The sequence below is a fragment of the Pan paniscus genome, chromosome 5 (assembly GCF_029289425.2).
Source record: "Pan paniscus chromosome 5, NHGRI_mPanPan1-v2.0_pri, whole genome shotgun sequence".
NCBI lineage: Eukaryota > Metazoa > Chordata > Mammalia > Primates > Hominidae > Pan > Pan paniscus.
Genome location: NC_073254.2, coordinates 61748212 through 61775952, shown reverse-complemented (window position 1 = coordinate 61775952; position 27741 = coordinate 61748212). Strand labels below are relative to the sequence as shown.

The 27741-nt window shown below is 41.5% G+C and overlaps 1 protein-coding gene across 1 annotated transcript in view; it reads left to right on the top strand.

Moving 5' to 3' along the window:
* TNFRSF21 (TNF receptor superfamily member 21) overlaps positions 1–27741 on the top strand; it is an 80563-nt gene that overhangs the window by 32966 nt on the left and 19856 nt on the right. Inside the window, exon 4 of the mRNA XM_003833192.5 lies at positions 25499–25764. Coding sequence (XP_003833240.1) covers positions 25499–25764 — 266 coding nt within the window. The remainder of the gene's footprint in view (positions 1–25498; positions 25765–27741) is intronic.

Genomic DNA, 27741 nt, shown 5'->3' with positions numbered 1-27741 from the left:
GAAAAGTGAGGGAAAAAAGGTGAGAGACGAAGGAATTGGATATACCTCGTTTAAACCTGCTCAGTTTCTGTGCTCTGCCTTGAGGAGACACTGTAGTAAGCACTTGATAGAGACAGTGATCCCACTTCACGTAGTTACTTGAGGCACATGCCATAGATAGGCAGCATCTCCTTTAAATCAACTGCAACAGGGATTATGAAATCAGTTGGGGCAGGCATTATTTCTCAAGCAGATTGTTTTGTATCCTCTACAGCAAAAGGGCAAAGGTCTTATTCTGTAGAACTGGATTCTAAGATACAATTTCTTCATTCCTTTAGCTCTCGCCATCTGTCACTGTTTAACTCTTTGTGGCTATGTGGTTTGTCTCCCCACATAGCTTCTAAGTTCTTAGAGAGAAGACATTGGGTCTTACTGTATGTCCCCTGTGCCTGGAATAGGGCTTGAGGAGGGGTGGTCCAGAGCTGAGCTGGCATATATGGTAACCACTAGCCTCATGAGCTATTTAATTTAAAACTAAAATTAACTGAAGTTAAAAATTCAGTTCCTCAGTTGCACCAGCCACATCTTAAGTACTCAGTAGCCGCACATAGCTTGTGGTTACCATATTGGATAGGACAGATAAAGGACATTGCCATCATCATACAAAGTTCTCTTGGATAGCACTGGTGTAAAGCATCCATAAACTAAGTAATCTACATATGCTTTTTAAGGCCAGATTGTTTTAAAGACATTGGATTGGTTTTTTTCTTGTTGACTTATACTGATGTTGGTGTTAGGGATTTAAACATAGAGACCTTCAGGTGGGTTCTTTATAGTAAATTGCCATAGATGGTAAGAATTATTTTTCAGAGCTAAAGGAAGCTTCCATAATAGCACTGCTTTAAAATATGCAAAAACTGACTAGGAAAAGATTGCTAACATCCCTCATCTGATTTGCTTATTTCAAAGTGAAACACATCAGCCCATGGACACTGGAGAGCAGGGTGGTGCCAAGAGAGGGAACCCTGCTAATTCAAAGGCCAAGGCAGCTTCGTAAATGCTTAGGTGCTCGTGTTTAACTAGTGTGGAAATGGATTAACCTTGTGCGTGGCGTTAGCAGACAAGCATGAGATGCTTGTAGGAGTAATATGGTTGGGCTGAAGTGGGAGTGAGGGAGGCAAAGGAGATGAAGCTTTTGGGTAAGAAAGAAGCATCATAGACTAGAAATTCCATCCATAAACCTGGGTTCTAAAATTCTGGATTTGCCATTTCCTAGTCATGTACTCTCAGTTAAGACCTTTTACTTCTCTGGGCCTCTGTTTATAATCTTAGAAAATTTTAAAAAATGCATTAGAATATGTAGTTAGGAACAAAGACTCTGGAGTCTGGTTTCCCTTTGCTTACCAGCTGTGTGAGCCAGGGCAAGTTACTTAACCACTCTGTGCTTTAGTTTCTTCATGTGTAATACAGGGATACTAATAGTACACAGGCTGTAGTGAGGATTACATACATGAGTGTGTGCCCAGTGCTTGGGACATTGCTGGCCACATGGTCCACAGTTCACAAGTGATAGCAGTGATGAGGACGAGGGTGCAGATGCTGGAGATGATGCAGAGGATGGATCATCATCATCCTCACCACTGACATCATCACCTCCTTCCTCTCTGGCAGTCTCAGTTTGTTTCCCGATTAAGTCACAGAAATGACCACTAGCAAGAAAGAAACATTCTCCTTTAAAATACTATACTTAGGGGTTGGGCGCAGTGGCTCACGCCTGTAATCCCAGCACTTTGGAGGCCGAGGCAGGCCGATCATTTGAGGTCAGTAGTTCAAGACCAGCCTGGCCAACTTGGCGAAAGTCTGTCTCTACTAAAAATACAAAATTAGCCAGGCGTGGTGGCGGGCGCCTGTAATCCCAGGTACTCAGGAGGCTGAGGCAGGGGAATCACTGGAACTCGGGAGGCAGAGGTTGCAGTGAGCCAAGATCGTGCCACTGTACTTCAGCCTGGGCAACAAGAGAAAAACTCCATCTCAAAAAAACAAAACAAAACAAAACAAAAAAACCCCCAAAAAACTGTACTTAGGTAGGAGCAACACTGCCACCTTAAAAGAGCTTATTAGGAAGATGGGTTTCCCTCCATACCAGATATGATTATTAGCTTAATTAATTTACACCTGTAGGCAGTGCTCTCTCAAATGGACAGAGCCTCTGAGATCATCAAGCAAGACTCTTCAGTGGCTTTAGACTTGGATATAAATCTATGCTGTCCAAAACAATATTTTCCCTAAGCTATCTATACCATGGGTCAGCAAGTTAGGAGATATTTTAAGAGAATCTAGAAGATATTTTAGGATTATAGGTTGCAACTACTCCACTCTGTTTGAAAGTGTAGTAGTGTGAAAGTGGCCAGAGACACCATGTAAATTATGGGTGTGGCTGTGTTCCAACAAAGCTTTATTTGCAAGAACAGGTGGTTTGTCCTGCAGGTTGTCGCCTACCAGCATCTGGTCTATGCCATAGACTTGTCATCTCTTAGCAGCTTCTTCTCTTTCACCTTCTGCTGGCTTGCACAGCTTGGATAAACAGTTTGATTCTTGGAGGCTTTCTCGAATTTCAACAGTTCAAGCTCAGTTTTTCCTCTAGCAGTAACTGTTTCTAAGTCTGCTGAAGGGGTAAGTAACAAAGGAGAACCATCAGCTATGAGTGGGAGCAAAAAAGGTGGCAGCTGTCCTTGTATTTTCTCTTAAAAATTGTTCTGTGCTTCCTCCATCTCCTAACAGATGTCGGCTTTCACCAGGAGACTCCATCTTATGTATGGGTCCACCTCACAGGTGTACCTGCCATGTACCTGCTACAACTCATCTCTTTGCCAAACTGGAGCCATAGAGAAGAGAGGAGGGGGTCTGGGAGAGCTCAGGTTCAAATCTATTCGGCTACTAAAAGGCTGGATGATCTCAGGCAAGGCACTTTCTCTCTTTGGATCTCGTCTTTCTTTGTAAAATCAGGAGACTTGAACCCATCACAGAAGGGCCACCAGATTTTGATCAGTGTGACAATTTATCTGTGCCTTACCTGAGTGTGCCTACTGTCTTCCTGGTGTCTATCAGGAAAAACACTGGCCTGAGGGGTCCTGCAATGTGCTGTAGGGTGGAGAACACTGCGCTGCCAGTCAGAGGGAAGAGGCCAGGCTCAATGCCAACCTGATGCCACTGAAGGATTGTGTGCTCACTGCAACATGAAAGAGCTTTCCCCCAGGCTTTTGAAAGTGTGAGGGCAGGTTAGTGAAAATTTCTATTTAAATTAGGTCACAGGGTTGGGGGAAAACCAAGAGAATGTGTAATAACTCTGTGTGCTTTTAGGGAGAATGTGAGACCTTTTTTTTTCTTTTTTTAAAATTACACTTTAAGTACTAGGGTACATGTGCACAACGTGCAGATTTGATACATAGGTATACATGTGCCATGTTGGTTTGCTGCACCTATCAACTCATCATTTACATTAGGTATTTCTCCTAATGCTATCCTTCCCCGAGCCCCCCACCCCTCAACAGGCCCCAGTGCGTGATGTTCCCCGCCCTGTGTCCAAGTAATCTCGTTGTTCAGTTCCCACCTATGAGTGAGAACATGCGGTGTTTGGTTTTCTGTCCTTGTGATAGTTTGCTGAGAATGATGGTTTCCAACTTCATCCATGTCCCTGTAAAGGACATGAACTCATCTTTTTTATGGCTGCATAGTATTCCAAAGTGTATATGTGCCACATTTTTTAAATCCAGTCTATCATTGATGGACATTTGGGTTGGTTCCAGGTCTTTGCTATTGTGAATAGTGCTGCAATAAACATATGTGTGCATGTATCTTTATAGTACCATGATTTATAATCCTTTGGGTATATAACCAGTAATGGGATTACTGGGTCAAATGATAATTCTAGTTCTAGATCCTTGAGGAATCGCCACACTGTCTTCCACAATGGTTGAACTAATTTACACTCCCACGTTAGGAGTGGGAATATAGAAACGTAAAAGCGTTCCTATTTTTCCACATTTCCTCCAGTACCTGTTGTTTCCTGACTTTTTAATGATTGCCATTCTAACTGGAGTAAGATGGTATCTCATTGTGGTTTTGATTTGCATTTCTCTGATGACCAGTGGTGATGAGCATTTTTTCATGTGTCTGTTGGCTGCATAGATGTCTTCTTTTGAGAAGTGTCTGTTCATATCCTTTGCCCACTTTTTGATGGGGTTGTTTGATTTTTTCTTGTAAATTTGTTTCAGTTCTTTGTAGATTCTGGTTATAGCCCTTTGTCTGATGGGTAGACTGCAAAAATTTTCTCCCATTCCGTAGGCTGCCTGTTCACTCTGATGATAGTTTCTTTTGCTGTGCAGAAGCTCTTTAGCTTAATTAGATCCCATTTGTCAATTTTGGCTTTTGTTGCCATTGCTTTTGGTGTTTTAGTCATGAAGTCCTTGCCCATGCCTATGTCCTGAATGGTATTGCCTAGGTTTTCTTCTAGAGTTTTTATGGTTTTAGGTCTAACATTAAATCTTTAATCCATGTTGAATTAATTTTTGTATAAGGTGTAAGGAAGGGATCCAGTTTCAGCTTTCTACGTATGGCTAGCCAGTTTTCCCAACACCATTTATTAAATAGGGAATCCTTTCCCCATTTCTTGTTTTTGTCAGGTTTGTCAAAGATCAGGTGCTTATAGATGTGTGGTGTTATTTCTGAGGCCTGTGTTCTGTTCCATTGGTCTATATATCTGTTTTGGTACCAGTACCATGCTGTTTTGGTTACCATAGCCTTGTAGTATAGTTTGAAGTCAGGTAGCATGATGCCTCAAGCTTTGTTCTTTTTGCTTAGGATTGTCTTGGCAATGCAGGCTCTTTTTTGGTTCCATATGAACTTTAAAGTAGTTTTTTCCAATTCTGTGAAGAAAATCATTGGTAGCTTGATGGGGATGGCATTGAATCTATAAATTACTTTGGGCAGTATGGCCATTTTCACAATATTCATTCTTCCTATCCATGAGCATGGAATATTCTTCCATTTATTTGTGTCCTCTTTTATTTCGTTGAGCAGTGTTTGTAGTTCTCCTTGAAGAGGTCCCTCACATCTCTTGTAAGTTGGATTCCTAGGTATTTTATTTTCTTTATAGCAATTGTGAATGGAAGTTCACTCATGATTTGGCTCTCATTTGTCTGTTAATGGTGTATAGGAATGCTTGTGATTTTTGCACATTGATTTTATATCCTCAGCTTAAGGAGAATTGGGGCTGAGATGATGGGATTTTCTAAATATATAGTCATGTCATCTGCAAACAGGGACAATTTGACTTCCTCATTTCATAATTGAATACCCTTTATTTCTTTCTCTTGCCTGATTGCCCTGGCCAGAACTTCCAACATTATGTTGAATAGGAGTGGTGAGAGAGGGCATCCTTGTCTTGTGCCAGTTTCCAAAGGGAAAGTTTCCAGTTTTTGCCCATTCAGTATGATCTTGGCTGTGGGTTTGTCATCAATAGCACTTATTATTTTGAGATACGTTCCATCAATACCTAGTTTATTGAGAGTTTTTAGCATGAAGCGCTGTTGAATTTTGTCGAAGGTCTTTTCTGCATCTATTGAGATAATGTTGTTTTTGTCGTTGGTTCTGTTTATGTGATGGATTCCGTTTATTGATTTGCATATGTTGAACCAGCCTTGCATCCCAGGGATGAAGCTGACTTGATCATGGTGAATAAGCTTTTTGATGTGCTGCTGGATTTGGTTTGCAAGTATTTTATTGAGGATTTTCCCATTGATGTTCATCAGGGATATTGGTCTAAAATTCTCTTTTTTTGTTGTGTCTCTGCCAGGCTTTGGTATCAAGATGATGCTGGCCTCATAAAATGAGTTAGGGAGGATTCCCTTTTTTTCTGTTGATTGGAATAGTTTCAGAAGGAATGGTACCAGCTCCTCCTTGTACTTCTGGTAGAATTTGGCTGTGAATCCATCTGGTCCTGGACATTTTTTGGTGGGTAGGCTATTAATTATTGCCTCAATTTCAGAGCCTGTTATTGGTCTATTCAGAGATTCAACTTCCTCCTCGTTTAATCTTAGGAGGGTGTATGTGTCCAGGAATTTATCCATTTCTTCTAGATTTTCTAATTTATTTGCATAGAGGTGTTTATAGTATTCTCTGATGGTAGTTTGTATTTCTGTGGGATCGGTGGTGATATCCCTTTTATCATTTTTTATTGCATCAATTTGATTCTTCTCTCTTTTCTTCTTTATTAGTCTTGCTAATGGTCTACCAATTTTATTGATCTCTTCAAAAAACTAGCTCCTGGATTCATTGATTTTTTGAAGGGTTCTTTGTGTCTTTATCTCTTTCAGTTCTGCTCTGATTTTGCTTTTTTCTTGCCTTCTGCTAGCTTTTGAATGTGTTTGCTCTTGCTTCTCTAGTTCTTTTAATTGTGATGTTAGGGTGTTGATTTTAGATCTTTCCTGCTTTCTCATGTGGGTGTTTAGTGCTATAAATTTCCCTCTACACACTGCTTTAAATGTGTCCCAGAGATTCTGGTACGTTGTGTCTTTGTTCTCATTGGTTTCAAAGAACATCTTTATTTCTGCCTTCATTTTGTTATTTACCCAGTAGTCATTCAGGGGCAGGTTATTCAGTTTCCATGTAGTTGTGCGGTTTTGAGTGAGTTTCTTAATCCTGAGTTCTAATTTAATTGCACTGTGGTCTGAGAGACAGTTTGTTGTGATTTCTGTTCTTTTATATTTGCTGAGGAGTGCTTTACTTCCAATTATATGGTCAATTTTAGAATAAGTGTGATGTGGTGCTGAGAAGAATGTATGTTCTGTTGATTTGGGGTGGAGAGTTCTGTAGATGTCTATTAGGTCTGCTTGTTGTAGAGCTGAGTTCAAGTCTGGATATCCTTGTTACCCTTCTGTTTCGTTGATCTGTCTAATACTGACAATGGGATGTTAAAGTCTCCCATTATTATTGTGTGGGAATCTAAGTCTCTTTGTATGTCTCTAAGGACTTGCTTTATGAATCTGGGTGCTCCTGTATTTGGTGCATATATATTAAGGATAGTTAGCTTTTCTTGTCAAATTGATCCCTTTACCATTATGTAATGGCCTTCTTTGTCTCTTTTGATCTTTGTTGGTTTAAAGTCTGTTTTATCAGAGACTAGGATTGCAACCCCTGCTTTTTTTTTGCTTTCCATTTGCTTGATAGATCTTCCTCCATCCCCTTATTTTGAGACTATGTGTGTGTGTGCATGTGAGATGGGTCTCCTGAATACAGCACAACGATGGGTCTTGACTCTATCCAATTTGCCAGTCTGTGTCTTTTAATTGGGGCATTTAGCCCAATTACATTTAAGGTTAATATTGTTATGTGTGAGTTTGATCTTGTCATTATGATGTTTGCTGGTTATTTTGCCCGTTAATTGATGCAGTTTCTTCATAGCATCGACAGTCTTCACAATTTGGCATGTTTTTGCAGTGGCTGATACTGGTTGTTTCTCTGCATGTTTTGTGCTTCCTTCAGGAGCTCTTGTAAGGCAGGCCTGGTGGTGACAAAATCTCTCAGCATTTGCTTGTCTGTAAAGGATTTTATTTCTCCTTCACTTATGAAGCTTAGTTTGGCTGGATATGAAATTCTGGATTGAAAATTATTTTCTTTAATAATGTTAAATATTGTCCCTCACTCTCTTCTGGCTTACAGGGTTTCTGCCAAAAGATCCGCTGTTAGTCTGATGGGCTTCCCTTTGTGGGTAACCTGACCTTTCTCTCTGGCTCCCCTTAACACTTTTTCCTTTATTTCAACCTTGGTGAATCTGACAATTATGTGTCTTGAGGTTGCTCTTCTCGAGGAGTATCTTTGTGGTCTCTGTATTTCCTGAATTTGAATGTTGACCTGCCTTGCTAGGTTGGGGAAGTTCTCCTGGATAATATTCTGAAGAGTGTTTTCCAACTTGGTTCCCCATCACTTTCAGGTACACCAATCAAATGTAGATTTGGTCTTTTCACATAGTCCCATATTTCTTGGAGGCTCTGTTTGTTTCTTTTTACTCTTTTTTCTCTAACCTTGTCATCTCGCTTTATTTCATTAATTTGATCTTCAATCACTGATACCCTTTTTTCCACTTGATCACATCAGCTATTGAAGCTTGTGCATGCGTCACGAAGTTCTCGTGCCATGGTTTTCAGCTCCATCAGGTCATTTAAGGTCTTCTCTACACTGTTTATTCTAGTTAGCCATTAGTCTAACTTTTTTTTCAAGGTTTTTAGCTTCCTTGCGATAGGTTCAAACATGCTCCTTTAGCTCGGAGAAGTTTGTTATTACTGATTTTCTGAAGCCTACTTCTGTCAACTCCTCAAAGTCATTCTCCTTTCAGCTTTGTTCCATTGCTGGCGAAGAGCTGTGATCCTTTGAAGGAGAAGATGCACTCTGATTTTTAGAATTTTCAGCTTTTCTGCTCTGGTTTCTCCCCATCTTTGTGGTTTTATCTACCTTTGGTCTTTGATGTTGGTGACCTACAGATGGGGTTTTGGTGTAGACGACCTTTTTGTTGATGTTCATGCTATTCATTTCTGTTTGTTAGTTTTCCTTCTAACAGTCAGGTCCCTCAGCTGCAGGTCTGTTGGATTTTGCTGGAGGTCCACTCCAGACCTCGTTTGCCTGGGTATCACCAGTGGATGTTGCAGAACGGCAAATATTGCTGCTTGATCCTTCCTCTGGAAGCTTCATCCGGGAGGGGCAGCTGCCTTTATGAGGTGTCTGTTGGCCCCTGTTGGGAGGTGAGTCCCAGTTAGGCTATACGGGGGTCAGGGACCCACTTGAGGAGGCAGTCTGTCCCTTCTCAGAGCTCAAACGCCGTGCTGGGAGAACCGCTGCTCTCTTTAGAGCTGTCAGACAGGGACGTAACTCTCCCCAGTAAAAACTTTCTTAAATTACGTGTTTACCACAGATCAGTGCATCTTTTAATTTGTTGGGACTATGTGCTTAAGTTTTACAAGATAATCTAAAAGTGATACTTGAGAATGGAGAAAACTGTCACTCATATATGGGTAGAGGCTGGGGTTATAGAAATAATTTATTTCACTTCTAGAAAGGCAATGTCCAAGTCTGGTTTCACATGCAGGTTACAGGCTAAGTGCTCTGCTGGGAAGAAGGTGGCTTTCCAGGGGCCCAGGCAGAGCTCTTGTCCACAGCATATATCTTTAGTCATGACAACCACAAATTTCTTCCTTTAAAAATGCTTATGAGAGATATTAAATTAGAGAGGAATTATTCTCTGTCTTAGATGATATTTCTCCCTCTTTGTTCTGCTGTTTGGTACATTATCTCTTGGTTGAGAGTTATTGTTATCCATATGTTGCATTATTTGCCTAAAGAGAAGCTAAATGGTCAGTCTGCCCAATTCTGAATTAGTTGGAATTTGGCTAAAGCAGGGAAATACATTATATGAAGTAAACATGCTATCCTATTCTGAAATGAGGGAAGTTTGGGATAAGTTTGTAACCAGGTTCACCCTTAAGGAATCTCAAGGCAAAGGAAAAAATAGAAAATAATCTTTACAAAGACTTGTTATTCAGCTGCTTAACTTGTGATGTTTTTATTTAATTATATATATTTGAACACCATGTTCAAGGCACTGTTCCAGGACTAAGGCTTACTAGGCTTTAGTAATATAGTGTTTGTTTTCATTTTATTTTTTGGAAAATTTACAAATTGGAGAGCAATAAAGATCATGGGCAATGTGTGTATGCGTGTGTGTGTGTTTGTGTCAGTGTGTTTGTGTCTGTGCATGTCTGTGTCAGTGTGTTTGTGTCTGTGCATGTCTGTGTGTGTGTGTTTGTGTGTAAGTCACGGTTAGAGGAGATTCACTTAGTCCAGTCCTCTCATTATACAGAAGATGAAGCTGAGGCACAGGAAGGAAGGGTGACTTGCCCGAAGTCACATGGCCAGTAGGGTTAGAGGGAAGCCAAGGCCTGGCTCTCTAATTCTCGAGACAGTGCTCTTTATATTTGACATGTTGCTTTCCTGGTCAAAGGACTGCAGGGTTCTTCTGCTCAGTACAGAGGACATTCTGGTTTGTAAACAATTACTCAAGTTTCTTGAATGAGAACACACACAGGCGATTGCAAAAACCTAGAAGATAAATAAGGATATTGGAGACTGAGGTTTGGGGAAGCAAAGGAATGAAGGAACATAGCCCTTTGGCCCTTATCAGGGGCATAGGGTAGATGACGAGGTGGGGATGGAAGGCATGTCTCAGAGCCTGACCTGCTGTCTCTCCCTGGATAGCCTGGATGACACCGGTAATGGTTCCTAGATGATAATCAAGACAGAAGGGGAAGCGGTATGTGTCTACCTTTTTATGAGTATCTTTTACTTGGATGATTTCAGGCTGGGGGAGGTGAAAGAACTGGTGGCTGTGAGATAAATTAGATCTTGGCTCCAGGTGAAAGCAACTTAAAGAAATTCTTAAACTCTTTCAACACAAATGAAACCTTCCCACCTTTGCCTTGAAGAGACAAAGGTGTTCTTCTTTATGTCTCCTTTCCTTGAACCCTCTTAGAGACTTGAGCACCTTTCTAGGTGCTTTTGACATTCTCTGACTTTAACTCAGTTTTACTTGAAAATGTTCTTGTCCAGGATAAATCTATAAGAAAGCTCCTCTAGGAGAGCCTTATTATTGGTGAGGGAAGGGAGAGAAATAATACTTCCTGTTTACTGAATGCTTATGATGTTCCAGGCACTGTTCTATGGAATTTATGTATATTTTCTTGTTGAATTCTCAGAATAACCTTATGATGTCAGGATCGTGCCAATTTTACACATTAGGAGCAGTGGCACAGAAAGATAAAGTAATTTGACTAAGGCCACACCACGAGTCAGTGGGGAGCCTGGACTGGCTCTCAGGCATGTGGCCTTGGATCCTGAGCTGGGAACTAGTGCATACACTGCATCTCACTCTTACCCTTCCATCCTTTGCAGAAGGAGGAGTGGAGGTGTGGACAGATGCTTGAAACCTAGACCATCACAAATATACTGTTGCAACATATTTCTCCTCAATTTCTACTTGTTTCCCTTTCTAGGACCCCATGATGAGGAGTGGGGGTTGATGGAGAGACATATTCAAGATATTTATATTCAAAGAAGCAATCAAGATTCAGAAAGATGGGGTTGATAATTTTTACTTCACCCTGGGAGGCAGCATAGTGCAGTGAAAGGTGAGGGCTCATGCGTCAGATATACCTGGGTTTTGAATATCAGTCCTATCTATGCCATGGTGCCAAGCCTGTGTCTCACCTGTAATGTGGATATGACTCCTATCTCATGGGATGTCTATGCAGATTGAATGATATAATATGTAACATTGATAAAATTACCAGCTTGGTTGCCCCTTTTTCTTCCCCACAAGGTCAGGGAGATGAGCCATACTGAAGCATTCATGGAGAGCTGGAGTGAGGCGGAGGGACATTATATCTGATTTTCAACTCAAGTAGAAATCCGTCTAGGGTCAAAATGTATGAGTCACATAGGCCAGAAGAAGTGGTTGCAGAGGCAACAACTGCACTAGGAACTTTGACTATAAAATACCTTAAAGATTGACCAGTATAAGAAGAGTAGAAAAGAAAATCAGAGTGTGAGGCCAGGTGCGGTGACTCATGCCTATAATCTCAGCACTTTGGGGGGCTGAGGTGGGCTGATCACTTGAGGTCAGGAGTTCGAGACCAGCCTGGCCAACATGGTGAAACCCCGTCTCTACTAAAAAATACAAAAATTAGCTGGGCGTAGTGGTGCGTGCCTGTAGTCCCAGCTACTCAGGAGGCTGAGGCAGGAGAATCACTGGAACCTGGGAGGCGGAGGTTACAGTGAGCCGAGATCTCACCACTGCACTCCAGCCTGGGTGACAGAGTGAGACTCTGTCTCAAAAACAAAAACAAAAAAAAAAGAAAAAAGAAAATCAGACTGTGGCATGGGTAGTCTGACTCTAACAATATTAGAGGCTGGAAGGAAGGAAATTTACTCACACAGGTCTGCTCTTGTAGGGTGGGGAGCACCTGCTAAGTTGATAGGGTGAAGCCTTGGGAGGTGAAAGAAGGGAATATTCTGTGTATAAGTAAAAAAGCAAACCTGCTTATTGGGAGATGTGTGGAGTGAGGCAACTTTGGCTCGGGAGGGAAGCTGTGCAGAGGGAAGGACCCTGTGGGCCTGATTTTACTCCCCTTAATGATAAAGGTCTTGGATTCAAATATTTATAATGTCTCTTTTCATCTTAAAATCTTTTCCTTCGGAGATGCAAAAACTGAAACTTGCAGTTGAAAACAACCTACAACCAACCCCTTCTGTATTTTAGGATTGAAATTCAAATACTAAGTTAAAGTACAGACCAGCTGGCTTGGTGGTCGAACCTCTTATTAGCATAACTTTGATGTCCCAGTTTGAATGTAAAGACTGTTCTTTGGGGAAATAACGCTGCTTAACAAACAAGACATAATTTGCTTAGCATATTTATTTATATATTGAACTAAGTTATATTTTAGGACTTGAGTTTCTGGTGATAACATTTTTTATTTCTTCCATTCTATCCCTTATCCACAATGTACTACTCAAGCAAAGCAAATCATAACATCATCCTTCTTTCCCTAGCAAGCCAGCAAAAATGATTTTACTCAATTACAGCCCAGTTCAGAGTTCTAAGTTCTTATGAATCCCAACAACAGGCTTAGAAAAAAATGTTTCCTTCCTTCCCCAAGTGTGATTCCTCTTTTAGGATTGGTCAAATGTGGGAGAATTTGTCTTTATTGGGGGTCGTGAACAAAACCCATCTCCCAGACTCTCAACCCTGCAGACTTCTCCCTCTTTCTAGGGTAAACAGTAAGGGCCAGTCCAATAGTGGGAGTAGATTTGCAATGCAGTGCAATCGTAGGAGTGGAATTGCATGTTTCTTATACAAAGATTTCCTAGAGGTTTCAGTGGTCAGGTGACAGAAGTTGATCAGCTGGAAGCTATGCTGTGGATATATTTGAACAATATTAATAAACTCTTCAATCAGGTATCAGGAATACCTTAAGAAAACTTACATCTGAATTATTAAAACCACCATATGCAGTGTTTGGAAATGAACAAATCAAGTGTGTTAGGAATGATATGTTACATTAGCACTTTGCCACTTTGGTTTTGCTTAAAATGAATTTATGGGGTGTTTGCTACTACCGGCATAGGCAAGATCAGGAGGTGATTTGGGATGCAAAGATGACATAAAATGTGATTACTACAATATACATTTTTAACCTTTATAGGAAAGGCTTCTTCTGCTACATTGTTTTCACATTCTACTTTTCTTTAACAAAGATTGATATGCTTCCTGAGTGCCATGTCCTGTTCTAAGTTTTTATAAGTATCAACTTCATTTTCATAACCCTATAGAGAAGGCCACTATTATCCCTATTTTAGAGATGAGGAAACTGAGGTTTGAACAGTAACTTCCCCAAGTTCACATAGCTAGGAAGTAGCAGTGCCAGGTTTTAAAGTCAGGCACTGATCTGATGCTAGACACTGTCCCTTAATGATCAGAATCTGGATTTTCCTATAAATTACTCGGTGCTAGAAAGGTCTAACCTTTTGTGGTTGATTTAAAAAAACAAAACAAAACAAAAAACTGTGCTCAGTCAAGAAAAAAATTATTACCTTAGCAAAGCCTAGCTTGTTCTGAAATAAAACGCCTACAAAATTGTCATCAACAGTAAATTTTCCTCTGTAGAAATCACTCAGATTTCCTACTTGTTCATAAATTGCTTGAAATAGAAAAATTCTAAAGCCAGACACCCAATGGCTGAAGGCTCTACAAGGCTGTTTTAAGAAATAGAGGCTGTTTCAAGTAAGTCAGAGGTGATGGAGTCCTTCTAATCTGAACTCCCTTCTGTTTAACTTGGTGTTTTTCTCATCACCAGACAGCAGTGGCAACAGCAGCAGCAGCTTCTGCAACCAAAGCTTTCCCTCCTTTGCCAGATAGACTTTTTGACTTAAAATTCCAGACAGTCATCCTGTCTGTCAGCCCAGATTTCCTATGGGAAGTAGACTTGAAGTGTAAACACCAGGAAGCCAGGCTGAAGGGAGCAGGTTATTCCCTTTAAGAGGCTGCTGTGTCCTAGCGTTCCAGCTCTGGGCTGACAGCCGCAGTCATTTTCCAGCGGTGGGGTTGGACTGTTCTCACCCCTGCCCCCATCCCACTGCCTTTTCCACCTCTGAGTCCAGGAATACCATTTCCACTAGACAGCACCTTTCTCTTTAACCTCTTAGGGTGTTTGAGGATTATAAAGCACCCAAAACTGTTGGCAGGAGAAAAGCCTCTTATGCTTGTAGCCTAAAAAGCATTATCTCATGCACAAGGTGGCCAGAGGCATGGCCTTCGACCTTGGGAGTCAGAGACTGTGATTCTCCTCAGACCCACCCTCTAGTGACTGTTCTCTAGCCTTTAGGGTGAAGCTATTAATTAATTAATTTATTATTTTTTGAGATGGAGTCTTGCTCTGTCGGCCAGGCTGGAGTGCAGTGGTGCGATCTCAGCTCACTGCAACCTCTGCCTCCCAGGTTCAAGCGATTCTCTTGCCTCAGCCTCTTGAGTAGCTGGGACCACCATGCCCGGCTAATTTTTGTATTTTCAGTAGAGACAGGGTTTCGCCATGTCAGCCAAGCTGATCTCAAACTCCTGACCTCAAATGATCCGCCTGCCTTGGCCTCCCAAAGTGCTGGGATTACAGGTGTGAGCCACCGCACCCGGCCTAAGGTATTTATTTTTAAAATGTATATTTCACTCCATGTTTTAACTAACAGCTTTTAAATTTAAGCTGTTTGGGATATTGAAAAGCAAATCAGCATTTCTCCCACATAGGACTCAAATACAAGTAGGAAAAAAAAATCTAAAAATGTATGTCCTTGAGTCAACCTGGTCAGGTATTATGTAAGCAGATTTTGCAGAAGAAGAGGAATTTCTGGAATTCTGCTGATGTTCTTCATGAGTAATTGGTGGCTAACATGGCAATGTATGTATAGAATTGGACATATTAGGCTTATTGATGTTGTGTCAAATTTTAACAAATAGGTAAATTCAAATTTATAAGTATAAAAAACCTCTTAACTCTATTTCACCAAATCTGACACACAATTAATTGTGAGACATACCACTCTTTTATACACCACTAAGTAGAAAAAGGAAATAATGCAACCAAACTATGAAAAGACATTGATTAAAATATACATTCAGGTGTCTTAGAATTAGTAAATATGGTGATCTTTCAGCCACAGTCTCACCTTTTTTCCATAGAGTGTGACAACATGATTCTAATGCCACTGTTCAGTTCTCAGTTTTCCTCTGCTTGGCCTATTGGCAGCAATCGACACTCTTGCCTCCCTTTTCCTTGAAACACTTTCTTCCCTTTGCCTCCAAAATACCACATTGTCCTGGTTTTCCTCCTCCATCTTGGGCTGTTTCTTCTCTGTCTCCATGGCGGGTTCCTCCTCATTTTCCTGACCTCTAAACAGTGGAGAGCTCCAGGATTCAGTGCTTGCACCTCTTTTCAATGTACACACTCTCTCTCCCTTGGTGACCCACGACTTTAAATACCGTCTATCTGCTGGTAATTCCCAAGTGCATATTCCAGCCTGGACCTTTTACCTGCACTCACGATAGAAATATGCTCCTGCCTGCTTGGCAGACCCAGATGTTTAACAGGCACCTCATGCTTAAGATGTCTAACACCAAATTACAAACCATACCTCCACATCAGTTGCCCATCACAGAAAGTGGTCCCCTGTCTTCCACTTGCTCAGGATGAAACCTTAGCATCCTTGATTCCTTTATTACATTCTCACCCCATATTTGGCTCATTAGTAAATCCTGTCTGTCAGCTCTACCTTCAAAATACATGGAGAAGTCCACCACCTCCCATCACCTCCATGGCCACCACTTTGGCCCAGACCCCTATCACCTCCTTGCTGGATTACTGCTGTGGCCTCTAACTGGTTGCTCCATTTTTATCTGTGCTCCCTTCAGTTTATTCTTGGCAGAACAGCTGGAATGATACTGTAAAAAGATGTAAAGTCAGATTGTGTCATTTCTCTCCCCAAGGTCTCCTGTGACTTTTTATTGAATGCATAGTAGCAGCTTAAAGGCTGGATGTGATCTGCACTCTCCTGACTCCAATTTTTTCTCTCTCTGCGACTCCGCTTTGTCCCTCTCCCTGGCCCACTTGCTCCAGCCATGCCAGCCTTCCTGCTTCTCCTTGTCCATGCCAATACCCTTCTTGCCATTGCACCTGCTGCTCCCTTTGCCCAGAACCCTCTTTCCGCAGATAATCTGCACAGCTTTCTCCATTAGGGGCTTGATGCTACCTCTGTGAGGCTTCTCTTAGATGTGGCAGGCCCATCACCTCCTACCCTATCCTCTTTCCCTGCTTTATTTTTCTCCTCAGCTCTCCTTCCTGTCTAACACAGTTTATGTTTTATTACTTCCCCCCAATGGAATGTAACCTTCACAGAGAAAGGGATTTTGTTTCACTTGGCATTTGTTCACTGCCATATCTCCTGTACCTAGAAAAGTGTCTGGCACAAAGTAGGCGCTCAATAAATTTTTGTTGAATGAATAAGTTAACAGCTTCAGATATTTGGGATAGCTTCAAAAACAGACTAAGATAAGCAGGAAGGAGGGATGTTTTTGTTTTGTTTTTTGCCCAGTGGAATGAAATAAAAGATTATTCATTTTCCTCACAGTATCAGTGATATTTCTTCCATTTGGAAAATTGTCTACTGTTTTGATAGTTTATCGTTGGAAAACATGTTGTCCATTTACTTCAAGAGATCTTTGCACAGTGTTTTTTGTTTTTTCTCTTTTTCTTTCTTAGTAGTCCCCAAGGTTCATCTGAGCTTACGGTTATTGTCTATTAAACCTTCAACTAGATAGTGATAAATTCTGCTTCAGAAATAATTTTTTGCAGCTAAAGTAAAATCTAAACAGATCTTCTAACTTTTACACCTCAATTAGGGAAGGACTATTTTTAACCTGGGGCATACAAAGTTCCTAGCACTAATAAAGCAGTTTCCTGTGTAGTGGATGCACTGGAAGTTACTGCTGTTGGTATACAAATTTTTAACCATGCTGTCGTATACTGGTTACTATGAAACACAGGTACATGTGGGTATGTTGCTTTTAGGAGCACTTACTCTGTTATTAGGCTGGAGAGACCACAGCTTGGACAGCTGATCCTAGCAGAAGGATTTTGCTGCAGCGGGAGAATCTGGGAGAACTTTCCCGCTTATGAGCTCTGGCCACTAAAGTGGACGTAGTGGATCACTCTCAATGGGAAGAGGGCACTGGCAGAGGGAGAGGCCGTTGTACAAGAACAGGGTCCCTGGGAGCCCAGGTTTCACCCAGTGGTGAGCATAGGACACCATAGAACTGTTGTCCTTTCTTCTCATTATTATAGAGGCTAGAGATCTGGCAGGGCCACAAGGCTAGGGTGTGTGTGGGCCTGGGGCCACTCAGGTTCTCAGTGGCTTAGGTTACAGAAGCTAATGAGATGACAAATGGTGAGGAGGGTCAGTCAAGAGGGCAGGGATGACAAAAAAAGACTCTCATTCATTCATCCAAAGATATTTGTGGTATTCCTCTGACAGGTGCTGGGGATGCTGCTAGTCAAAGCAGTGTGGTCTTGGGCTTGGCCTCAAAGGCATCTTGGAGGACAAGACCATTGTATGTGGAACATCAATTCCAGTAATGCTAAAGCCAGGCTTTTATTCCAATTTCTGACTTTGACATATGTTGCTTTGTATAGTTGCTGTATGTGCTGTGGCCATCTTTGTCCCTGTATCTGCAGCTTGTAAGGTTATGGACACAGTGCGTGCCTGTTAGGAGCATGTCTTTTAGGGAGGTTTGGGGGGGTGTTAGAAGGGAGGCTGTCTTGAGTTCATGTCTCCCGTCTTCCATGTGTACATCTCAGGAGACTGCTGTGTGTTGAGAAACTGGCACAGGGATAACTGTGGAGTTGTCTGTCCTGGGAGGAGGTTGTGTATTAATTGCCTCCCTGGGAATTTTCTCATTATTTGTCCCTTTACACCTCTCTTTCTAGAAGAATAATGAGAACTGACATTACATGTAACAAGATGTGTTGGGGGTGATTGAATCTTTTTATATGATGAGTTTGATACCATCAAAAAGTTTATAAACCTGTCTCTTAGATGCACCCATTCTGCACGAAGCCTGGTTGTGCAGCATGAAACTGAGTGCTATGTTGTATAGTTCCAGGCAGCCTTTGCTTCCTCCGGCTTTGTCTTCACTGTCCTTTATACCTCATCCAAGGAGGGCTTTGATATGGGTTCTCAGTGATGACATTCATTCCAGATATTTATCTCCAAAAGGAAAACAGCCTTCACATTTTCTCTAATTATAAAGGTCAATTTGGGTTTTTATTAAAAGAGAAGGAACCCATTTTTGCATCCTGAAGCTGATATTCAGCTTTTAAAAAATGAGCTTCAAATTAGGATTGTCCCCCAGATAATATGTAATTCAAGGTTTTATGATGCACTGGAAATTGCCATTTCTTCCATAATAACCCAGTTTATCAGCTCATACCTCAGTTCTTGAGCTCTCCTGCTGGGGATCAAGTCAGTACCAGCTCACTTGGAAGAACCCATTGAGTACTGCTGTGATGCCCTGCATGTGGCAGAGGTGGTAGCAGCAGCATTTTTCCTTCCACATAAACCCTCCTGTGGATGACTTCAGCCATCTCCTAACATGTACGTGTGAGGTTCCAAGAAACACAGGAAGCCGGGAGTCTGGTGCTTGGCTTCATTGTTCAGCACCAATAATCCCAGTGCTAAAACCTGTGTTTGTACAGAACTCTTCCCATCTTTTAGGTTCATTGGCCCAATGACACTTGTCCAGGCAGAAATGGAGGGGCAGGGGAAGCAGAGCCGAATTGTACTGATATGCCACCCTAGGAGTCTTTAATACTTGATCGCATAAATCTCCTTAACCACTCTACCAGATAAGAGGGGGTGTTTCTATTTTACTTAAGTGAAAAGTGAAATCTGAGAGGTTGCCACTTGCTCAGGGTCATGCAACTAACAAGTCACAAATCTGGAGTTTGAAACCATATCTTGTGACTACTACCAATGATCTTCCCACTACCTGATCCTTCCCATCCTCATGCTTTTCTCCAGCGGCCAGGGCCACCTTCTCAGATAGTTCCTAACTAGTACAGCCTCGGATGTATAGGGCTTGACTCCTTTGATGACCTCCTCAGAAACTTCATCCATTCTCCAGAGCTCCAGGATCTGGCACCACGGGAAAAGGCAATGTTGGCAGGGCACAGTGGCTCACACATAATCCCAGCATTTTGGGAAGCCTAGGAAGGTGGATCACTTGAGGCCAGGAGTTCAAGACCAGTCTGGCCAACATGATGAAACCCCTTCTTTACTAAAAATACAAAAATTAGCTGGGCCTGGTGGTGCACACATGTAGTTCTAGCTACGCGGGATCCTGAGGCCAGAGAATCTCTTGAACCCAGGAGGTGGAGGTTGCAGTGAGCCAAGATTGCACCACTGCACTCCAGTCCAGCCTGGGTGACTGAGTGAGACTCCGTCTCAAAAAAAAAAGCAATGTGATATTCTATGCCCCTGTCTATCAGCCCTTCAGTGGGTTGAGGGTTGTGTTACTTTTCAATGTAAGGAAAAAGACACTTGGCATCACATCCAGTTAAACAATTTAGATCAATTCAACACATAGCTCCTGTCACCAGTCTTGACAAAAACCCTGGGAACTCTGATGGGACAGATGACTGGGCATCCTGCCAAGCAGAGAGGTGGTCTCCATGTCACTTACTGTCATTTCACATTGAGGTTAATAATTGGGGTGGGAACTTTCATTGTCGTCTGAGTGTGCTTTCTTTTCTTTTAATGAAATGCTTTTCTAAATCTTTATGCTATTTGACAGTCCTACCCAAGGTCTCTTTAAATTGCTGTAATTGCAGGGGCTGGGGAACTACAGCCTGTAGGCCATATCCAGCCTACTTTTTTTGTAAGTCGAGTTTTATTAGAACACAGCCACATTCATTTGTGGTGTTGGTGGCTGCTTTCATGCTCCAACAGAGCTGAGGAGTCATGACAGAGACTGTATAGTTTTCAAAGCCTCAAATATTTACTGCTGTCCTTACAGGAAAAGTTTGCTGACTTCTCTCGTTCTCTCTCTTTTTCTCTTTCTTTTAGGGTATCATAGATTTAAAGAAAGGAAATAAAGGGTGCAGTGGCTCACTCCTGTAGTCCCAGCACTTTGGGAAGCTGAGGTGGGCAGATCACTTGAGGTCAGGAGTTTGAGATCAGGCTGGCCAACATGGCAAAACCCCGTCTCTACTAAAAATACAAAAGTTAGCCGGGCATGGTGAACACCTGTAGTCCCAGGTACTAGGGAGGCTGAGTTGGGAGAATCTCTTGAACCTAGGAGGCAGAGGCTGCAGTGAGCTGAGATCACAAGAAAAGAAATAAAGTCCCTGGGGAAACTGTTCCAGTGTCTATTAGGTGGTGCAAAAGTTACTGTGGTCTTTGCCATTTTGGTGACCAAAAAAAAAACAAAAAAAAAACACAATTACTTTTTTTTTTTTTCTTTTTTTTGAGACAATTTTACTCTGTTGCTTAGGCTGGGGTGCAGTGGTACAATCCTGGCTCACTGCAACCTCTGTCTCTCAGGTTCAAGCGATTCTCCTGCCTCAGCCTCCTGAGTAGCTGGGATTACAGGTGTGCACCACCACGCCTCGCTAATTTTTTGTATTTTTAGTAGAGACAGGGTTTCGCTATGTTGGCCAGGCTGGTCATGAACTCCTGGGTCAAGGGATCCACTCACCTCAGCCTCCCAAAGAATTACAGGCATAAGCCACCCGTCCAGCCCACAATTACTTTTGCACCAACATATGCTTGGTCAGTAATAACAGACCAGGAGGCAGCACACACACTGTGGCCAGCCTTGAGTGCGTTCATCCTAGGCTGGATGGCCATGCCAGAGGAGAATAATTCCAGCAAATAATAATGTTCCTCCACTGCATCACATTCCCTATTAACCACAATTGAGGCACCACTAACTGGGTGGGTGACCTTGCACTAGTCACCAACCCCAACATGCGATTTCCTTGCCAACAAAATTGAACACTTAACCATGTGTATTTATGAAGTATATATAAACACATCTTATATATGTGTATGTTATATAGATAGTTTAAAAAGGAATAGTAAAATAAATCTCAAATAAAAGTAATAACATGAAAAGAAAACCCATTTCTCCACTGTCCAGCCTAGGAAACAGAACTTTATGAATACCTTTGAAATCCCTTCTGTGCTCCTTCCCCCTCCCCAAAGAGGTAACTATCTCAATTTGGCAAATCATCCTCCTGCTTTTCTCTGTAGTTGATTGTTTTCTTTTGACTAACACTTTTTCCTACACAAGGAAGGCATTCAAACCCCAGTCTGGTCTCCTCACTGGGGTTTTGTGATAATGTGCTAGACTAAAAGGTTGGTATCCCCTGAGGGAGTCATTGATTTATCTTTGATTTATCAACTCCACGGTGGGAGAGGACAGCAGTGAAGAACATTGGCGACCCCAGCCAGTTCATGGAGTTGACTCCATGTTTTCATAGTAGAGAATCTAGTTGAGAGAGAGAACAAGATGAAACCTGATTTGTAGGCCTTAAATTTAGCTTCCAGTCCATTTTAGTTTATGGGAAATTTCATTGTATCTATTCTTTGTGGGTTTTTTTTTCTTTTTTTCTTTATTTTGTGGCTTAAAAAAGGATAAATACAGTACTGGGTTTTGGAAGAAGGAGTGGTTGTTAAACTTAAACCTTTTAAACTCTGTAATTACTTCGTAAAGGCCGTGTATTTGCATCTGAAATGCATTGAGCCTTAAGTTTAGTGCTCTGTGTATGGAGCTTTCATAATGATGGGAACACTTCCAAAAATAAAGTAACTCTATAGAAAATGTTAATCAGCTTATCCGCAGTGACCCTAGTGAGTTTCTCCATTGTACACATGAGGAAATGGACATGACAGTTAGAGGTTTGCCCAAAGCCACTGTCATCGGCATTATGAAGATTTAAGCAATGGTCCTACTTACCAGAAAACATGGTCATGTTTTCATGTAAGACACTGTGGACCTTAGTCAAATTGATCTAAATTAAGATTCAGGGACTAACAAGACTTTTGGTGTTTGGAAGAGTCTACCACATCGATCACAAAAAGCTGGCTTATTCCCTAAAGTTACCTGCAGGGTTTTAAATCAGTTATGGGTTTTCTGAGGAGTCTATTTGCTTGAAATCAAAAGCTCTGTATCTGACTAAACATTGCTCGGAAAACTGAAAAGGACTTGGTTCAAGTAACTTCACACTGCCAGGGAAAACTGTGTGAGAAGTACAGTAATGACTCAATTTGTGGCATCCTTTTTTAATTTTTTGTGGCATTCTACTTTTTTTGAGATAGAGTCTCCCTCTCTCACCCAGGCTGGAGTGCAGTTGTGTAATCTTGGCTCACTGCAACCTCCCCTCTGGGGCTCAAGCAATCCTCCCACCTCAGTCTCCCAAGTAGCTGGGAATATAGGCCTATGCCACCATACCCAGCTAATTTTTGTATTTTTTGTAGAAATGGGTTTTCACCATGTTGCCCAGGCTGGTCTCAAACTCCTGGACTCAAGCGATCCACCTGCCTCAACCTCCCAAAGTGCTGCATTACAGGTGTGAGCCACCCTGCCCAGCCATTCTACTTTTATAGTTGACAGGAAAACAGCCTTCTACTAGGAACTGATTTTTGAAAACCATTTTCAGTGGATTGGTGCAGAATGTGTATACAGTCTTCCACATCATCTGCCTCAATAGGATTGCCTGGCAGAGTAAGAATGCGTGTTGAGGAGCCACAGCGTCCTTCGTTTTTACAGAAACTTTTATAATTATTATTGTTTTTATTAGCAATAATTGATAGCTCATTTTATAAATATTTTCCTGAACAACTGATGGGTGCAAAAAATATTTTAATTTTTTTTCTAGGAAACCTTTGATTGAGAAATCAGAACAGTAAACCCCTCTTTATTCTTCTCTTTTCCTTTCTCTCCTAAGCCTCACTTGGGAATGTGACCCTATTTTTTTTATTGAGTAGTAAATATTTTTTAAGATATTGTTAACTATAACAGCTATGTTGTCAGGGCAGGTGAGTGTGACCTCATTCAAAGACATGATATTGGCCAGGCATGGTGGCTCACGCCTGTAATCCCAGCACTTTGGGAGGCCGAGGCAGGCAGATCACCTGAGGTCAGGAGTTTGAGACCAGCCTGGCCAACATTGATGAAACCTCATCTCTACTAAAAATACAAAAATTAGGTGGGTGTGGTGGTGGGTGTCTGTAATCCCAGCTACTTGGGAGGGTGAGGCAGGAGAATCCCTTGAACTCAGGAGGTTAAGGTTGCAGTGAGCCGAGATGGCACCATTGCACTCCAGCCTAGCTGACAAGAGCAAAACTTCATCTCAAAAAAAAAAAAAAAAAAAACCAAAGACATGACATTGATTCAGAGGACTCACTCACCCGTTGTAGTAAAATACCAGGGCCCTTACTATAAGGGTGATATATGCATCCCACATGTAAATCCTGGCAAAGCCAACGTGTAATTGCAGAGAGAAGACGCCATAAAGAGAGAGACACCAAAGTGAGCTACTCAGGGAGAGCCTCCCCTCACGAACGGTTGGTGCCAGGTGCTTATCCTGAGTTTTTGGATCTTGAGATTTGATTTTTGCATTTCACCAATTTCATCATCACCATTTCATCTGTTCATCAGATCTGGGGACCACAGATGCACACTCACTGGGTTTTCAAGTGACTGCTGAGCCAGGATGATAATATATTGAATCATTGGGGCAGCTGTCTGTCAGACTAACCAGCCATGGTCATTATAAGCCAAGGCATTTCCTTCGTCTTGGAAGGTACCATCGATACTGTCACATTTCATAGTGGTTACACATACAGGATTTGAATTACAAAACTGGTGAGTTGGGTTCAATAACCAACTCACCTACCTTTGTGATACTGGGCCATAGCCTAACTTTTCTAAGTGTATTTTTTTTCTTACCTGTGTAATTGGAATATTAATGCCTTATAAAGATGTTCAGTGAGCTAATGCCTTAACATAATACCTGGAAGATAATAGCTATTGTTATTATACAGTCATTTTGGCTGCTGTCTTCATTATAACTATGCAAGTCAAGTTGGAAGACTGAATAATGAATTAGAAAATTGCTTGTTGAACATGAATTTGAGCACAACTTAGGTGTTCTTCAGGAATGCTTCTATTGGCCTGGAACAGCTGGGCACACTGTTAGTTGATATAAAGGACACCATTCCCAGAATTTGAAAACATTTTACCTAGACAGTTCTGGGTAAAGTCCATTGCAGTTTTAATTTGCAGCTTCCCTTTTTCTAAATGTCATAAAGTCACCATGTTTTTAGATGGGAGCCTCTAACTTACTTTGTTACTATTGTATTTAGTACAGTAGTCCTCCCTTATCCACAGTTTAGCTTTCCAAGGTTTCAGTTGCCTGTGGTCCACTGTGGTCCGAAAATACTAAATGGGAAATTCCAGAAATAAACAATTCATAAGTTTTAGATTATGCACTATTCTGAGTAATGTGATCAAACCTCACATTCCCGTACCATGCTGCTCTGTCCTGCTGGGGAAGGGAATCATCCCTTTGTCCACCATATCCATGCTGGAGACCTCACCTGCCTGTGAGTCACTTAGTAGCCGTCTAGGTTATCAGATTGACTGTCTCAGTACTGGTACCACAGTGCCTGTGTTCAAGTCACCCTTATTTTACTTAATATTGGCCTAAAGCTTGAGAGGAGTGATGCTGATAGTTTGGATATGCCAGCGGCCATAAAGTGCTTACTTTTAGTGAAAACATGAAAGTTCCCCACTTAATAAGAAAAGTCAATTGTATGCTGAGGTTGCTAAGCTCTACAAGAAGAAGGAATCTTCTATCCATACATTGTGAAGAAGGAAAAAGAAATTCATGCGTAGTATGTATAGGGCTCTGTACCATCCATGGCTTCAAGGCATCCACTGGGGATCTTGGAACTTATCCACCCCTCTCCTTCAACAAGCGTGTATTACTATAGTAACAGAGGAATCACCATGAATACCTTATTTGGGTTTGGCTTTCAAAACATCTTTTTGGGTCTGATTTATTATAATTCCATGATCATTCCTTCTTCTGGTTCCACACTCAGGAAGTGAAATTTGTATGAGGGTACCAGCTAGTCCACAAGATGAGCTGCTTGTGCCAAGTGCTTAAGGGAGGCAATGCATTCCTTTGACATACTGCGATAGGAAAGCGTGCCTCTTCTAGTTCATTCATTAAAGCAGAGCTGCCTTATGTAAGAAGCTTCCCTTACAAGCCCTCATTTGTTTTTTATTTTTTCTCTGGTGTAGGTATCGACATCCTGAAGCTTGTAGCAGCCCAAGTGGGAAGCCAGTGGAAAGATATCTATCAGTTTCTTTGCAATGCCAGTGAGAGGGAGGTTGCTGCTTTCTCCAATGGGTACACAGCCGACCACGAGCGGGCCTACGCAGCTCTACAGCACTGGACCATCCGGGGCCCCGAGGCCAGCCTCGCCCAGCTAATTAGCGCCCTGCGCCAGCACCGGAGAAACGATGTTGTGGAGAAGATTCGTGGGCTGATGGAAGACACCACCCAGGTAATGGAGCCCTGGTTGTGTGTTGTTACCACCGACCTATTGCCCCTATGCTTCAAATTTTATCAGTTGTATGGGAACAAAGAAAAATAACATATTCGGTGGATAGGCACACACACACACACGCATACGCCTGCACACACACACACACCCTACCTTCTAGGATGGGGGTTCTCAGTGGCCGTCCATTAGAATCATCTAGAAAACTTTAAAAAAAAAATACTGATGCTCAGACCCTACCTGCAGACCAGTCACATCAGAATCTCCAGGGGGCAGAGCGTGAATCAGTATTTGTAAAAGCTCTCTTTGTTACTCCATTTACAATCTCATTTTGCATGACACACTTTGAACAAAACCAAGAAAAAATACTTTTTACTACACCGCCTCTCCTCCAGAGGGTGTTTTTGTGATGTGGCTTATGAAGGCAGCATTCTTGCCTCCTGAGGATACAGGTGGTGCTAGCGGCAGTTGATGACAGAACTGATTCTCCTCCTTGGGTTGTTCCGTGGAGCACATCAGATGGGAACTGAGGGGACCCAGGAGTGTGATTTCTTTATAGCTAATAAGCCCTGGCTTTGGAGCCAGACAGCGCTGGATTTGAATCCTGGCTCTGGTACATATTAGTTTAGGTGATGAAGGGTAAGTTACTTCAACTTTCCTTGCCTCTGTTATTCACATTTTCAAGCCTGCTATATAAGATTAAGATGAGAAATAAAGCATATAAAATGCCTGACTCATTGAAAGTGTTCTACAAGTGGTAGTTACGACCATGATGTAACTCATTTTACTTAGCCTTTCTTTAATTGTATGTACTTCCCTGAAAGGCCATGAATAAAGTTCAGATTTGGATATTGAATCATATTTTCCAGAGACTTCAATTCAGGTTTCAGAACATATTCCCAAAGTAAAGAAAATGCTGCCACTAAGACTAGATAAAACCCACTTAAGATTTAAAGGGCCGGTCTGTGTTATTATTCCAGTGGTCCAAATTTGTTACCTAAAAGAGCTAGGTAGAGATTTTTTATGACATCAATTCAGTTTACTATCATTCTATATCACATTTTGTGTATCAAAGGATTCCATTTTGCATACTTTATACTTATGTTTAAGTATACTTTATGTACTTAAGAAGTCCAAATGCTTTTATCTTTTTATACTGATAGTGCAGTAATTCTTGACAATTGATGTAATCATTTATCAGGTGAATCTTTTATCCAAGTAACTGGATAATAACAATTTATAGGTGCTAATTGACTTTGAAGGTGGTCTTTTAAAGCTCTGGCATATTTTTAACTTCTTTGAAGTGTGGAATTTCAGAAAAAAATACTTATTAATAGACCCAAGTGATAAACATTCAGAGGCATACACCAGTGTCTTATGACTTTCTAAGAAATAATTTAGGTGTGAAATATTATTCACAAGTAAAACTAGGCTTTAAGTAGCTGGATTTGGGGGAAAGCGAGGGAGATGTTAACCCTCCAATTAAGTAAAATGGCGGCGGTTTGAATACAGGGAGTTTAGAGGCAAAGCATTGCCATGCATTCTTAGAGACTGGCTTTAAGGAGAGAGCTGGAAGACAAGCCTAAGGCTCAAAGAAGGATTTAGATACGTGAGAATAAGTCGCCTAATGTCCTTGATGATGCCTAAAAGAAAGATAACATATGACTGATGCAAGGTTAGGGTTTGGTTAACCCAAACCTGTGGTGGGCCCATGGAAAAATAAGAAGGTGAGAGTGCATGTCAAAAAGAGTGATTCATAATAAAATCATTAGGTCAACGAATGAGAGAACAAAGCACCTTCTTCCTAAGTGCCAAACTCTTGTACACTTTAATTATTTCCTTCCCCTTATCTCTTCTATAATACCAAAAGATTCTAATAGTAGCTATTTTTTGTTGTTTATTTTTTGAGAACAGTAATGTCAAAGCACTCTACAACTTTCTCTTTGGTTCTGCTATAGCCTTTGAGTTATGATGGAGGCT